Source organism: Balaenoptera borealis (assembly GCF_965194805.1).
Source record: "Balaenoptera borealis genome assembly, chromosome: 3".
NCBI classification, from domain to species: Eukaryota; Metazoa; Chordata; class Mammalia; order Artiodactyla; family Balaenopteridae; genus Balaenoptera; species Balaenoptera borealis.
In genome coordinates, this window is record NC_138866.1 from 119,421,849 (window position 1) to 119,436,125 (window position 14,277).

Genomic DNA, 14,277 nt, shown 5'->3' on the forward strand with positions numbered 1-14,277 from the left:
TGTCACCATCTTTACTCTCAGCTGGGACTCAGAGCTTCCCCCAGAGTCCCTCCCTGAGTCCCTCCCCCAGCGTGGCTCTTCAGACCTCACCTGTGCAAGGTGTTCCCCCCAACCTCTGCCTTCCACCCCGGCTCCCTTCCACATGCCTCCTCCCTCTCACCTTGGACTGTGCTAGCCCCTGCGGTGTCACCTCCTCTGATCCCACCACAACCCCCCCCCCCGGGGCACTAGCCTACCCAGTTTAGAGAGGGTGAGACAAAGAGAGAGGCAGAATCATTTGCTCACACAGCCAGGAAGATGTAAAACCAGGATCCGAGAGGAGGTCTGCTGACCCGGAGCCTGCCCTAAGCCCTGGGTTCTCTCATTCCTTCCCGGCGACCCCTCTCCAGGCCAAAGCTGTCCCTCTACGTGTGCCCTGCACCCCCCAGGCTTGCTTCAGGGATCCGGTATTCGATTCACACCCCATCTCCAGCTTTACTCTCTCTCCCCTGCCTCTTTCTCCTCTGTGTCTCCCATTATAAAAGGAACTCCAGTTCTCAAATATTTTTCTTTTAATATCTCCCTCCACAGGAAGAAAAAAAACTTTCTTCAGTGTCACCCTTCCTACAAACCCCTTAGCTCTGTCTCCTTCTCCTCTCAGCCCAGTGCTCTGCTTCCAGGTCCTCCCCACCCAGGGCCATCTGCTGTCCCTTCGTGTGGAATGACTCTGGCCAAGGGCGCCAACTACCTCCTGCTGCTAAAGCCTAGCAGAGCGACTGCTCAGAGTCTTCTTGGAGAGCACCGTGGTGGAAAGCGGGAGTCCGGAGATCAGACACAAGTTTGAAAACCCCATCTCCATCCCCAACCTCCTGCACCACTCTGTAGCTGTGTGGCCTGAAGGGAATTGCTTAACCTCTCTGAGACTCAATTTCCTGATCTGTGAGTTGAGGGTAATAATGATAACTCTTTATAGGGATGCTGTGAGGCTTGGATATATTGCCAGCATTTGTGGAAGCACTCTTCTTGCTTACTTTCTCATCCTTATTGTTGGGGATACAAACGACCTCAAAGGACACTTGACCTGGTGGATGCCTCCATCCTTGAATCCTCCCCAGCCCTTGCTCCCATGACCCGCGCCGTCCCGATTTTCCCTCTTAGCTCCTCTGCCAGTGGATCCTCCTCGGCCCAGGCTTCCAGGACTAGAGGCCGTCAGCTCAGCCTTGGGCACTTTCCTACCGCACAGGGTGCTCCAGGCAGTCTCTCAATCCCGGGGCTTCAGGGACCATCTCTTTGCATACAAGGTGGGGATGGGTTGGTTGGGGGCGTGTGGAGTTGGTCCGGGGGTATCTGTGGGTGGAAGCTCGGGGCAGAGATGCAGGCAAGAATCTGATGTGAAGTGGTCGTGGAAGCCGTGAAGGTGTGCAAGATTACCCAAGCAGAGAGTGGAAAGGTCTGCTGGGGCCCTGGAGGTGCTCAGGGGTTCAGAGGGGGAGGAAGACAGTTAAGACAGTTCCAGAAGAATGGAAGAGATGAGCTTCGGGAAGGAGGGATGGGCCAATCGAGTTCAAGGAGATGCCCTTGGCTTTGGAGGTTAGGTGGAGCAGGAGACCTTGGCCGTGGAGGGTCCCGAGGGGCTGCCCATCAGCAGAGCGGTGAGGGTGAGGACAGAGGCAGAGGAGCCCAGGTGAGGGGCCTCAGCTCAGTGGCCTCGATCTTCTGAGGCCCCAGAAAGCGGATTACCCTGCAAAGCCCCTCGAGCTGACTTTCCAAATCCCCAGTAGTGCTTCTCTGTCACAGGGAGGGTTAGCCCCACTTACATAAGGGCGCTGCACCACCCCCTCTGTCCCCTTAACTCCATGATTCCTTCCAGAAGTTTCACACTGTCCCTCCTCTCCCTCAGGCTCTAAGGCTGGGCCAAGCCCTGCCCCAGGCTCACCCAGAAGTGAGCCCAGTTCTGCCAGATGCATGGTCCCCTCCAGACCAACATGGGGCTTTCTGCTGCGGCCTGGGCATGGGGTGGGAATGGGGATAGGGGCCAAGGAGCCAGGAAAGGAACAGCTGTTTGCCGAGGATTCCTCTGGGATCTTCTCCACAACCCTGAGAAGCAATCAAAATAACAGCCCCCATCATTTATTACATGCCTACTAAGTGCCAGGCCCTGGCATGTTTTGAGAATCATCTGACTTAGCTTCCCCAGCTACCCTACAAGGCAGGTACTTCTTCTGTCACCCCTTTTTACCGGAGACTGAAGCTCAGACAGGTTAAAGCACTTGCTCAGGCATGCGTGGCTGGCGGTGAGGGAGCAGGGATTTGAACTTGGGTCTGTCTCGGCTGTCTCCACCCACCCTCGGGGTCAAAGGAAAGACAAACGCCTCCTCCCGCCTCCCCACCTCAGAACCGTCACTGGGTTCGAGCTGGGAAGACTGGATCTGGGGACGCTGAGGGACCAAGCTGCCTGGGACTGTGAGGACAAGTCAGGGAAGGGCCGGGAGGCCGCCTGAGAGCCCGTGGCCAGGTTCAGGGGCTGCATCCTCACCCGCTCCAGTCCTGCAGGAGACCCTCCACGTGGGGCCCAGACCCCACCTGCAAGCTGGCCTCAGACCCTACATTGGACCCATTTCCACGTGTGACGGGAGCTGCCTCTGCCTCTGTGCTGGGCGTCTGGGGGCTGCTAGCCTTCCAGGAGTGCCCAGACCCTCAAATCCTGGGCCCCAAGCCGTCCCTTATGAAGGGATTAGGTGAGAAGCGCCGGGGCAGAGAGCAGTACCCGCAGTGCAGCGACACCCAGACACACACACACCTCGGCCACACACTTGTCCCCAGACCGCTACGGTCCTGGGGCCAGTGGAGTCCACACCTCCCTTCACGACTGGATCAGCTTGAGAGCACAGGGACCCGGAGACACTGAGCAGCCTGGGAGCCGGTGTGGGCGCAGCAGGCCCGACCGGCTCCCGGGGGCACCTTGGTAATGCTGCAGGTGTGGCTGGTTGATCCCCTGTGGAGACAGTAAAGATTAAGAGGATCATAAGCTGCATCCAGCGCTGCCCTGGGAGAAATCTCCCCAAGCCGGAGCCACTGCTCTGAGGGGAAGTTGGGGCAGCTCCTGAGTTTAGACAGAGGGGCCAGGAGGCAGGAGCACAGAGAGGAGAGACAAGGAGACAGAGACAGAGGGAGAAGTAGAGGTAGATGAGAGACAGGGGCACAGACAGAGAGACAGAGGATCAGAGAGGGAGGCAAAGGCTGGGCCCGGCTCAGCGATCCTGAGGCCTCTCTTAGGCAGGAAGGCGGAGGCTGCCCTGGGACCAGCCAGGACCAGGCTGACAGCGCCCGTGAGCTCCAACATGGCTGCAGTGGCGCCAGCAGCTGTGCCTGCCTCCAGGAAGGAGTCTCCAGGCAGGTGGGGCCTGGGGGAGGAGCTGGCAGGTATGGCTTTCCTGGACGTAGTAGGGTCTGGACCCTTGGAGAGTGGAGTGTGGGTCAGAGGTTTGCAGGGACCGTGAAAGGAGCCGTAGCGACTCAGACCGAGCCCCAAGGGCTGTGGGCAAGTGTGAGGGAACCTGCTGGCAAACCCAGAATCCTAGAAACGTGGGGATCAGACAGGACAGCTGAGTGGATGGGGGAGGAAAGGAGAGAGAAGGGCCCTCAGGGGGTGGGAGCAGAGGTCCGTAGCAGTGGTGCCAAGATTGCTTTTGTGCGTGAGGGAGCCTGAAGCCACCTGCAGAGAGAGGGAGCGGGAGGTGGGGCAGAGAGCGTCCTCTTGTTGAGAACCGGTCATGGCGAGAGAAGGCGGAGGAGGAGGGCTGAGGGGGTGTGATAAGCGGGACACTTTTCCAGATGGGAGAGACACAGGCGCGTCTAAAGGCGGGTGCACAGGAACCTGAGGATGAGGAAGCAAGGAGGGCGTAGGGGTCCCTGAGGAGGCGGGAGGGGTATGTGACCAGCCCTGCCCAGTCCCCACCCAGCCCGGCTGCCCCTCAGGCGCAGGGCCCTCGCTCCAGTGCCGCGTGTGCGGGGACAGCAGCAGTGGGAAGCACTACGGCATCTACGCCTGCAACGGCTGCAGCGGCTTCTTCAAGAGGAGCGTGAGGCGGCGGCTCATCTACAGGTGAGGCAGGGCAGCGCCCGCCGCCCGCCAGCCCCCGAAGGTGCCTGGGCGGGATGGAGGATGGTCAGGGAAGAAGGAGCTGTGGCAAACATGTCCGAAACCCACGGCCCACGGCCTGGGCGGGACCCTGACTCCCTGGGGGTTTCCCTCCGCCCACAGGTGCCAGGTGGGGGCAGGGATGTGCCCAGTGGACAAGGCCCACCGCAACCAGTGCCAGGCCTGCCGGCTGAAGAAGTGCTTGCAGGCGGGCATGAACCAGGACGGTGAGTCGGGAGACCACCCGGAGACGCGTGGCAGAAGAGAAGGGGGCGTGTGACCCGCGGGGCGTCCTGACCCTCCCTGTCTCCCCAGCCGTGCAGAACGAGCGCCAGCCACGAAGCACCGCCCAGGTCCGAATGGACCGCGTGGAGTCAGACACGGAGCCCTGGCTGGAGCCCCTGGCGGCTCCCCCGACCCCAGCAGGGCCCAGCCCGCGGGGCCCTACACCGGTGTCTGCAGCCAGAGCCCTGGGGCCCCGGGCCCTCACACCTCCAGGCCACCACCACTTCATGGCCAGCCTGATAACGGCCGAAACCTGCACTAAGCTGGAGCCAGAGGATGGTAAGTGGGAGGATGGCTGAGCTCCCGGGTCCTGCCTTCATCCCACACCCGGGCCCCTGAGACGCCCCTGCCGCCTACCTCGGAGCAGGCCTGATGCACAGCCTCCTCCAACAGCCGATGAGAATATTGATGTCACCAGCAATGACCCCGAGTTCCCCTCGTCCCCATACTCCTCCTCCTCCCCCTGTGGCCTGGACGGCATCCATGAGACGTCGGCTCGCCTCCTCTTCATGGCTGTCAAGTGGGCCAAGAACCTGCCCGTGTTCTCCAACCTGCCCTTCCGGGACCAGGTATACCCGTCAGGGGGCCCACAGGAGTCCGCCGGGCTGGGGGCGCATACCTCCTTGTGCAGGTGATGATTGGCGGTGCACGCGGCTTGGGGATGGTGACGGTTGGGGACACCCACGCCTCAGAGTCAGTGATGGTCAGGGACACCAGTCTCAGGGATGTGACTGCTGGGGGTGCTACAACTCTGGGCAGCGATGATGGTCGGGGTCATCACCCAGGGGAAAGTGATGGCCAGGGACACACGGGGACCAGGGATTTGAAGACAGTGCCTGTGCCCCTCTGGGTCTTCTTTCCTCCTAGACAAGCCCTCAGGCCCTACAGATGCTCTGTATGTCACAGGGTGGTCTGCACACCCTAAACAGCATCAGTGGGCAAACCTGGGCTCCCTTGGAACACAAATGCCCCTGACATCAGGGCTTGCATTTCAGCCCTGCCTCTTCTCCGCTAGGACACCCCTCTGGGCTTCTCATGGGCAAGGGGACCTGTCATGACAAATCCAGGAAAAGGGAACACTGAGAGTCTGAGTCCTTAGCCAGTGGTTTGGATGAAGCAGCTCAGAAGCCAGGCTGAGTCGGCTGAGGATGCCTAACTTAGGATGCTGGTGGGGAGTCCCTGAGGCTGCCCAACTTCTCACAGCTCCAGGATTTCCTATGTATTCCACTTGCAGTTTTGGATGGAGCCCACAGAGTATCTTGCAGCTGAGGCATCTGAGCCAGATGGTGCCAAGTCCCAGAGCTCTGGACCCCTGGTTGATGTCAGGCAGAGGTCAGAATGTTCTGGGCACCCGGGACCAGCCCTTCATTTCCTAGGACACCTGAGAAGGTGGCAGAGGTTCCAGGCTGAGCCAGAGGAGCTGTGTATCAGTCATAACGCTCGCCCTCTCTCTGGGCACAGGTGATCCTGCTGGAAGAGGCATGGAGTGAACTCTTCCTCCTCGGAGCCATCCAGTGGTCTCTGCCCCTGGACAGCTGCCCACTGCTGGCCCCGCCTGAGGCCTCTGCTGGTGGCAGCTCTCAGGGCCGGCAGGCACTGGCCAGTGCAGAGACTCGAATCCTGCAGGAAACCATTTCAAGGTTCCGGGCACTGGCGGTGGACCCCACGGAGTTCGCCTGCATGAAGGCCCTGGTCCTCTTCAAACCAGGTAGCTGAGTCTTTGCCCAAGCCTTAGAGGAGAGTGGTTGGGGATGAAGAAGGGGAATTCTGGTGACTTCCTTCTGCCTCTCACTTTCCCTCCATGGCCCCACATAGACGCAGATGTGTGCAGACTTCTTCCCTGGGGGCAGGAGGGGATGGATGGCTGTGGGGCTGGGCTCACGCCTCCTGAGGCCCTGGCTGACTGTGATGGGGGCGGAGGGGCTGAGAGAGAAGCTCACTGCTGCTGCTTCTCTCCAGAAACACGGGGCCTGAAGGATCCTGAGCATGTGGAGGCCTTGCAGGACCAGTCCCAGGTGATGCTGAGCCAGCACAGCAAGGCCCACCACCCCAGCCAGCCTGTGAGGTGACCCGCGCACGTGCCTACCTGCCCATCTCTCCCTTCATCTCGCCACCCCCCTGCCCACCTCTCTGGCACCAACTCAGGGCTGCACTGTTTAGATGGCACAAGGGTCTCAGTACAACCAGCCCATGGCCGACACCTACTGAGTGCCAGGCACAGCACCAGGCCCGGGCGTAGGGACCAAAATGTGCATAAGGCAAACTTGCTGTCTCCTAGGGGTGCCCAGCACAGTGACCACACTGCAGTTGAGGGCTGGTCTTGAGGGCTGCATGTGTCTGCAGGAGACAGAGACCCACTGGGAGATGGGGTGCCAAGCAGAGCTGGAGGCAGGGCTGGACTTGGAGGAAGGATAAGGTCTACAAGGAGAGAAATCATCATTCACCAAGAAGGGGAGAGAGAGAGAGGCAAATATGCATATGTTCTTAGGTCAGGAGCCCAGTTTGGAAGGTATAAGAGATCGCTGTCACTGAGAAGGTGGGGGACTAAGCCAGAATGGCTCTCTGGCATCAGCCTGTTCAGGCCAGCCAAAGGCCAAATCTGATTCGCTAGGCAGAGAGGAGCCACTGCAGGCTTTTGAGCAGGAGAGTGCTGTACACAGAGCTGGGCTTCATGCAGGGGCGTGGCAGTGAGTACAGAGGTGCCAACCAGGGAGGGAAGCAGACATTGCCATCATCCAGGGGAGCCGTGGAGTTCTGCTCTTTGGGAGTGGAAAGGCAATGACAGATGCGGGAGCCACTGGGAGTTGAGATGGGTCAGACTTGGCACTTGAGTGGATATAAGGAACGAGGGGAAGAAGAGCTATTTGGGAGACGAGGTAGTCAAGAAATAAAAAGGAAAGTCAGGAGGAAGAGAGTTTTGAGGGAACATGAGGCCTGTTGGAGGTGCAGCGGGACATCTGACAGGGAGGCATTTGCACAAGCCACGTGCATGGACAATAGCACTGCCCTGGCTGGGTTTGGACGACAGTGGCTGCCAGCTGAGACTGTGGCTGCAGGGATAGTGGGGCAGGAGCCAGTGCTCTGGGACTGCCCGGCTCGCCCCGGCACCAGCAGATCCAACGGAGCCTCAGCAAGATTGGACCACTTGGACTCCAGGCACCTATTGGCTATTTTAGACCACATTTTCTGCATTCTCTTGGGCCCCCAGCAGTTCTCTCTGAAGAAGTAAGCTAACACAGGCACCCTCGAATCCCCTGTAATCTGAGAAATGATCAAAAGAAGAGGTAGTTTTCTTTTAGAAAGAGTGAAAGGTACAAGGACTATACCCATCACACAGAAAGATTTCTGCTATTGGTGAGCATAGGTAGAACGTGTCCCTAAGGCTCAACACAGCACCCTAAGAACAGTCATCACAGACATTCAGGCACCAGCGGCCCTCCTTCACCAGGTTTCTGTTGGGCTCAGCTCCCAGAGATGTCTGGGCATACTGGTTTTGTGTCAAATTTCAAAATTCTGATTAACATTTCCTTTGCCACTCCTATTGGAGTTGGTTCAGTATCAACGGCAGGCAGAAACTGAGTGCTGAGCAAGTGATTTGGGGTTCTCTAAAGCCAGCGTATTTCAGTTTTTAAAAACTGCAACACCCAGGAAGAAATGCAATTTCCATCATAACCCAATAACACACAGACCCTGAGACAAAGTTCCCCCAAATAATACCTGCCCTTACTTTGAATGATTTACTCTGATATTTCTGTTTAAATTTAAATTGTTTATTGTTTAAAAAGGCTGGTTGCGACCCACTTCCGGCAGTTTGAAAAACAATTTCTCTACTTGGCTTTATAGTAACTCCTTCCTGACACTCCTTAGATCAGAAAAGCAGAAGAAGGGAGGGGTGCACGACTGCTCAGTGCCACCGGCTTGGCTCTTACAAGAAAAAGAAAGCCCTTGGTTTGGCAAAACAAGTTCAGTAGGTCATTGGGAGGTGGGAAGGCTTCCCGTAGACCTCCGTGGTAGAAGCTGAGCTTGGAGCTGCCCCACTTTGATGTGGCCTCCTTGACATTGGGCACTGACCCCAGCTGTCAGTCCTCCCACCCAAGGAGGGTCTAATGTCCCTCCCTGTCTCTTGGGGCTTCACCATCCACCTTCTCTGTACTGGGGACCCCTGCCTTGGCAAATGGTTCTTATTTAAAGCTACAATGACTCCTTTTCTGGATGAGTATCTCAGCCACAAAAATTAAGTTTCGATTGCAGAACATTTTCACTAATGGCTAGCTACTCTATCATCCTAGGTGGCTTACAGAGGGGAATTTATATATATATATATATATATATTTTTTTTTTTTTTTTGGCCGTGCCACGCCTTGTGGGATCTTAGTTCCCCAACCAGGGATTGAACCCAGGCCCCATGAGTGAAAGCGCCATGTCCTAACCACCTGACCAACAGGAAATTCCCAGGAATTTATATTCTTATTCAAATATATGTGGTATTAATCATCATGTAATTATAACCATTATATTCAATTAATAATATATTCACATGTACTATTAATATAAATAACTTCTCACTTTATAATCTTTACACATAATAAACGATATTTATTCACTATTTTCATCACACTCCTCAACTAAAGATTGGAGGAGGGCCACAGTGGGTCAGGGGTAGGTGAATGGGGCCTTTCCTCTAAACTCCTCCTCAGTCGCCCTGGGCACCGGTCATCCCTCCTCTCCTTCCCCCTCCGCCTCTCCTGGGATGGCACCATCCCTGGGACTCGGGCTCAGAAGCTGGTAAACTGACGGTGTCCTCTATGCTGTTCAGGTTTGGGAAACTGCTCCTGCTCCTCCCGGCTTTGAGGTGTATCACTTCCGAACGTGTTGAGCTCCTCTTTTTCCGCAAGACCATAGGGAACACTCCAATGGAGAAGCTCCTTTGTGATATGTTCAAAAACTAGTGGAGGTGGAAATAAAATGGGTGCGACCACTGTGGAAAACAATCTACTGAAGCTAGACATCTGCCTGCCCTTTGATTCGGCAACTGCACTCGTAGGTATGTGGACCTAGCAGAAATGTCCACCAAAAGATAGGACAAGAATGTTCGTTGCAGCTCTTTTCATAATAGCTCCAAACTGTACAATGACAATAGGCTGGATTAATAAATTGTGGTACATTCATATAATGGAAAACAGCAATAAAAAGGAATGAACCATCAATATTATGTGGCAACATGGATAAATTTCACAGATGTAAACGCTGAACAAAAGCATCCAGGCACCACTTCTGCTTATACAAAGTTCAAGAACAGGCAAGATTAACCAGTGGTGGTAGAAGTTGGAATAGTGGTTACCTCCGCGGCAGGGGGTGGGGTTGATTGGAAAGGGGCCTGAGGGAGCCTTCTGATGTGCTAGAAATGTTCTTTATTTTGATCCAGGTGGTGGTTTCATAAATTTATCCATTCATAAAAAATTAATTGAGCCATGCACTTAAGATTTGTGCAATTTACTGTATTGTTAGACCTTAAAAAAAAAAAATTGAAAAAACAAAAACAGGAAGACGATGTGGCCAAGGCTCTCCCTTTGAAGACGCTGAAAGCGTGAGCACAGGGTCTCGAATTCCACCTGGTTGCCACTCCGGGTCGTAGTCCAGGTGCCACGAAGCCAAGCCCAGTGAAAAACCTCCCAGAGGATTCAACAACCCAGCTTCTCTCTAGATGGCATCCCACCACCCCACGGCTTCTCCCCATCTTTCTCTTCCTCATCCTTCCTCACCTCTCCGTAAACAAAGGTGAGCTCCATGCAACTCAACACAAGGCAGCCACAGGCACTTTTTGTGAAGGGGAATCTCCATCACTTCTTTTTTTTTTTTAAATAAATTTATTTATTTTATTTATTTTATTTTGGCTGCGTTGGGTCTTCATTGCTGCGCGAGGGCTTTCTCTAGTTGCAGCGAGCGGGGTCTACTATTCATTGTGGTGTGCGGGCATCTCATTGCGGCGGCTCCTCTGGTTATGGAGCAGGGGCTCTAGGTGTGCGGGCTTCAGCTTCAGTAGTTGTGGCACGCAGGCTTAGTAGTTGTGGCGCAAGGGCTTAGTTGCTCCACGGCACATGGGATCTTCCTGAACCAGGGATTGAACCCCTATCCCCTGCATTGGCAGGTGGATTCTTAACCACTGCGCCACCAGGGAAATCCCTCCATCACTTTTTTTAAAAATTTATTTATTTCATTTATTTTATTTTTGGCTGCATTGGGTCTTCACTGCTGCGCTCGGGCTTTCTCTAGTTGCGGCGAGCAGGGGCTACTCTTCATTGCGGTGCGCGGGCTTCTCATCGCGGTGGCGTCTCTTGTTGAGGAGCACGGGCTCTAGGTGCGGAGGCTTCAGTAGTTGTGGCACGTGGGCCCCGTAGTTGTGGCTCGTGGGCTCTAGAGCGCAGGCTCAGTAGTTGTGGCACATGGCCTTAGTTGCTCCACAGCATGTGGGATCTTCCTGAACCAGGGCTTGAACCCGTGTCCCCTGCATTGGCAGGCAGATTCTTAACCACTGCGCCACCAGGGAAGCCCCCCACCCCCGCATCACTTCTTAATTCCTTATGGAAAGATGAAGTTCAGACAAACCTCTTCCTTTTCAAAGATAAATCCAGAAGACCTAGAAAATAATAATTTAAAAAATATTAACATATCTCAGGCACTTGATACACCAGGCAGTGAACTGAGCACTGAATGTGTATTGTTATTTAACCCTCAGATTAATCTGGCAGGGGGACCAGTCACCCCATTTAGAGTTGAAAAAAGCTGAGGCTCAGAGAGGACGCACACCTTGGTATGACTCCGCTTAACCCCGGCACTGTCCCCCCACCTTGCCCCTCGATCCCTGCAATCAGCAGAACAATTCCGTTGCATTTTCTGCCTTCAAAGAAGAAATGCTTAAAGCCAAGAAGAAAAAGGTCATGTGAGAAATCTGTGAAATCCTAGGGGTTCCCTGCCCTTTGGCCTGTATATGAATTCTCCTAGTTATCCAGAGATGTCTGGCCTTGATGGAGGAAGGATGGTTCAGAATACTCTGCTCTGGAAATGACAATAGCTAGACTGGTGCCCAGAGAAGAAAGAGTATGGCAAATACTGCCCAGCCTTAAGCCCTTCCCACCTAAGCACTCAAACTATTCAAGACCCTTGATCTTCTAAAAGCATCAGACTTGCCTCAGTTATTTGGGTCATTTAATGTCTATAATGCCATTATACTCTCCAATTCCCTATCCCAAGTTTTATCCGTAAGGTTTAAAGGCCTGAAGTCTTTAAACATATAGAAAGCCTGAGCAAAGGCATGCTAGCAAGAAACATGGTTGAAATTTGACCAAATAGGCCCTGAACATTATCCTGCAGTCTTGCTTTGGGGAACATAAGGCTGCAAAGGCAGCCTGCTGAAGTTCACAGGCTAGTCTCTGGGATGTGTGAGCACAGCAATTCTACATTGAGAAAGAGATTGGGATCTTCAGGAAGAAGTCTTGGAGAATTAGAGGAGGTACATAAGCTGAATTATCTGCTGCCAACCTGGCATCCATACCCCACCCCCCGCCCCACCCCTCTTAAGGTCTTGTCTTCATTGCAGAGATGCCAGGAAGTACATTTCCCAGGATCCCCTTCCCCTATGGTTTGCTAATGGAAGGGAGGCACTCACGTGAGATTTGTAAAGTAAATGAGGAGCCATTATTCTCTGGAGGCAGTTGCAGCCATGTGTGTAGGAACACGGAGATTTCACAGCAGCCTTCTTTAGAGTTGCAGGAGCTTCCAGGCAAGCTCTTGAGAACTTCAGAACTTTTGATTCAGATCTGCTGGCTTTCTGGACCATCTGTGGGAGCTTTCTCTCATCTGTTTCCCCAGTTCTTCCAAAGTTTATGTTAAGCCCCTAATACCTATATTAAGTCCCTCACACCTGAAATATAATACTAAGTGGCCTCTGTTTTCCTAATACAATACAGCTCTCAGTTGATCCCAAGATTTATTCAACCTTTTGCTGTAAATTGGCCCCATGAAATTCAAATGGGTTACAGCTCTGTTTCACTGCACTTAGGGCTTTTGCTAGGGGAGGGGGATACTACGAAAACTCCTTTCAGCCCTCAACGCCAGAAATGTCTCTGGCTATGAAACACACAGAGGAAGACCCTGTGGGACTATCTGGGCCTTTCTTTTCAACTGCAGTTTTCAGATTTGTGAGACACTTCTCCTCCTCCACCCTTAAGGGAATATTTAAGGGTAGGAAGGGCAGAGAAAGACTCAAAGATGCCAAGAAGCACCCATTCAAATTAATAAATATAACCTGATACGGGAACCCAGATATTGTGGATGATTAGTCTCCATCTGGTGGACACCACTGGTTTTCCCCACTAGGATGCAAGCTCCATGGGGGCAGGAGCTTTGTTCAGCAACGTACCACCACCAGCTAGGACCGTGCCCTGGGTGTGGGTGCTCAGTCAATACTTGTTGGATGGATGGATGAACGGCCACACAGAACTGAGAAGTGACATGCTCCTCGGAGTCCGAGATGACTCACAAGATTCAACAGACGTTACATGTGTCTTATCCATATTCACGGTTATGTCCCTGGCTCTAAGATGCTGTACTGCTATCCAATCTAGGAGACAGAACAAGTTTTTAAAAAGCAAAGCTCTGGTCTGCATCTCCTTACAGCTTTCTGCTCTTATCTTTATAATAATCAAAGGTTTGTTGTGGATTCAGTAATCAATCACAAGGGCAACTTTTAAAAACGGCATTACTGGGCTTCCCTGGTGGCGCAGTGGTTGAGAATCTGCCTGCCAATGCAGGGGGCACAGGTTCGAGCCCTGATCTGGGAAGATCCCACATGCCGCGGAGCAACTAGGCCCGCGAGCCACAACTACTGAGCCTGCGCGTCTGGAGCTTGTGCTCCGCAACAAGAGAGGCCGCGATAGTGAGAGGCCCGCGCACCGCGATGAAGAGTAGCCCCCGCTTGCCGCAACTACAGAAAGCCCTCGCACAGAAACAAAGACCCAACACAGCCATAAATAAATAAATAAATAAATAAAGGAGTTCCTTAAAAAAAAAAAAAAAAAAAACCGGCATTATTAGGTTTTATTTAGCCAATTAAGGAAATCTTAGTCCACTATTTTGTTGTAATGTGAATTTAATGCAAAATGTAAATGTAAACTTGATGTAAAAAGAAATGTGAAGGATGATCCCAGAATTTTAAAAATTGAATAAATTTGACATTAGGGGAAAATTGATCACATTAATTTTTTTTCAATTCCACCTGAGACTTGGTTTGGCATTTGAGAACCCCTGATCTCATTCAGCCCTCTCATCCAAAATGTAAGTGTGGGCACCTTTTGTTAGGTGCTGAGGATCTAAGAGTCAGCAAGATAGGCTCTTTTCTTGCCTTGGGAAGCTAACATCAAAGTTTTTTGATGCCACAAATACTGGGAGCTGTTGAGAACACAAGACCTCTAAGCCAGTTCAAGGGGGAAGAGGACATTTCCAAGTAGAACTGCTTTTTACACTGAGACCTGAGAGTCAGTTAAGAGTTATCCGAAGAAGTAAACCTGGGGGGAAGAGAACACATTCCAGACAGAGGGCAAATGACTTTCCCAAAGTCATGCAGTGCAGGGGCAGAACAAAAAGGATACACTAGGGCCCTCTATTAGCAGCTATTGCTACTTCTTCATGGCCTTTTTGGTGAGGATCCTCAATGTAGATTTACTGCCTTCCCTGCCCACCTACCTCTAAATTGATTAAATGAAGTCTTGACGCTTAGCATCCATTACAGAAAACTCACAGCTTGAATCTCACCTTCACTTGAACTCTACTGAGTTCCAATAATTACCACCTCTGTACTTTGAAAATTTGGGGGC

At 53.0% G+C, this 14,277-nt stretch overlaps 1 protein-coding gene across 1 annotated transcript; it reads left to right on the top strand.

Annotated features, from left to right (window-relative positions):
* The first annotated feature begins 2,972 nt into the window (after positions 1-2,972).
* NR2E3 (nuclear receptor subfamily 2 group E member 3) lies at positions 2,973-9,366 on the top strand. The gene is made up of 8 exons (XM_082383602.1): positions 2,973-3,402; positions 3,958-4,084; positions 4,244-4,347; positions 4,436-4,684; positions 4,799-4,974; positions 5,867-6,113; positions 6,365-6,470; positions 9,222-9,366. Exons 1-8 carry the CDS (start codon positions 3,321-3,323, stop codon positions 9,352-9,354), a joined length of 1,224 nt encoding a protein of 407 aa, XP_082239728.1. The 5' UTR covers positions 2,973-3,320; the 3' UTR covers positions 9,355-9,366.
* Positions 9,367-14,277: the final 4,911 nt, after the last annotated feature.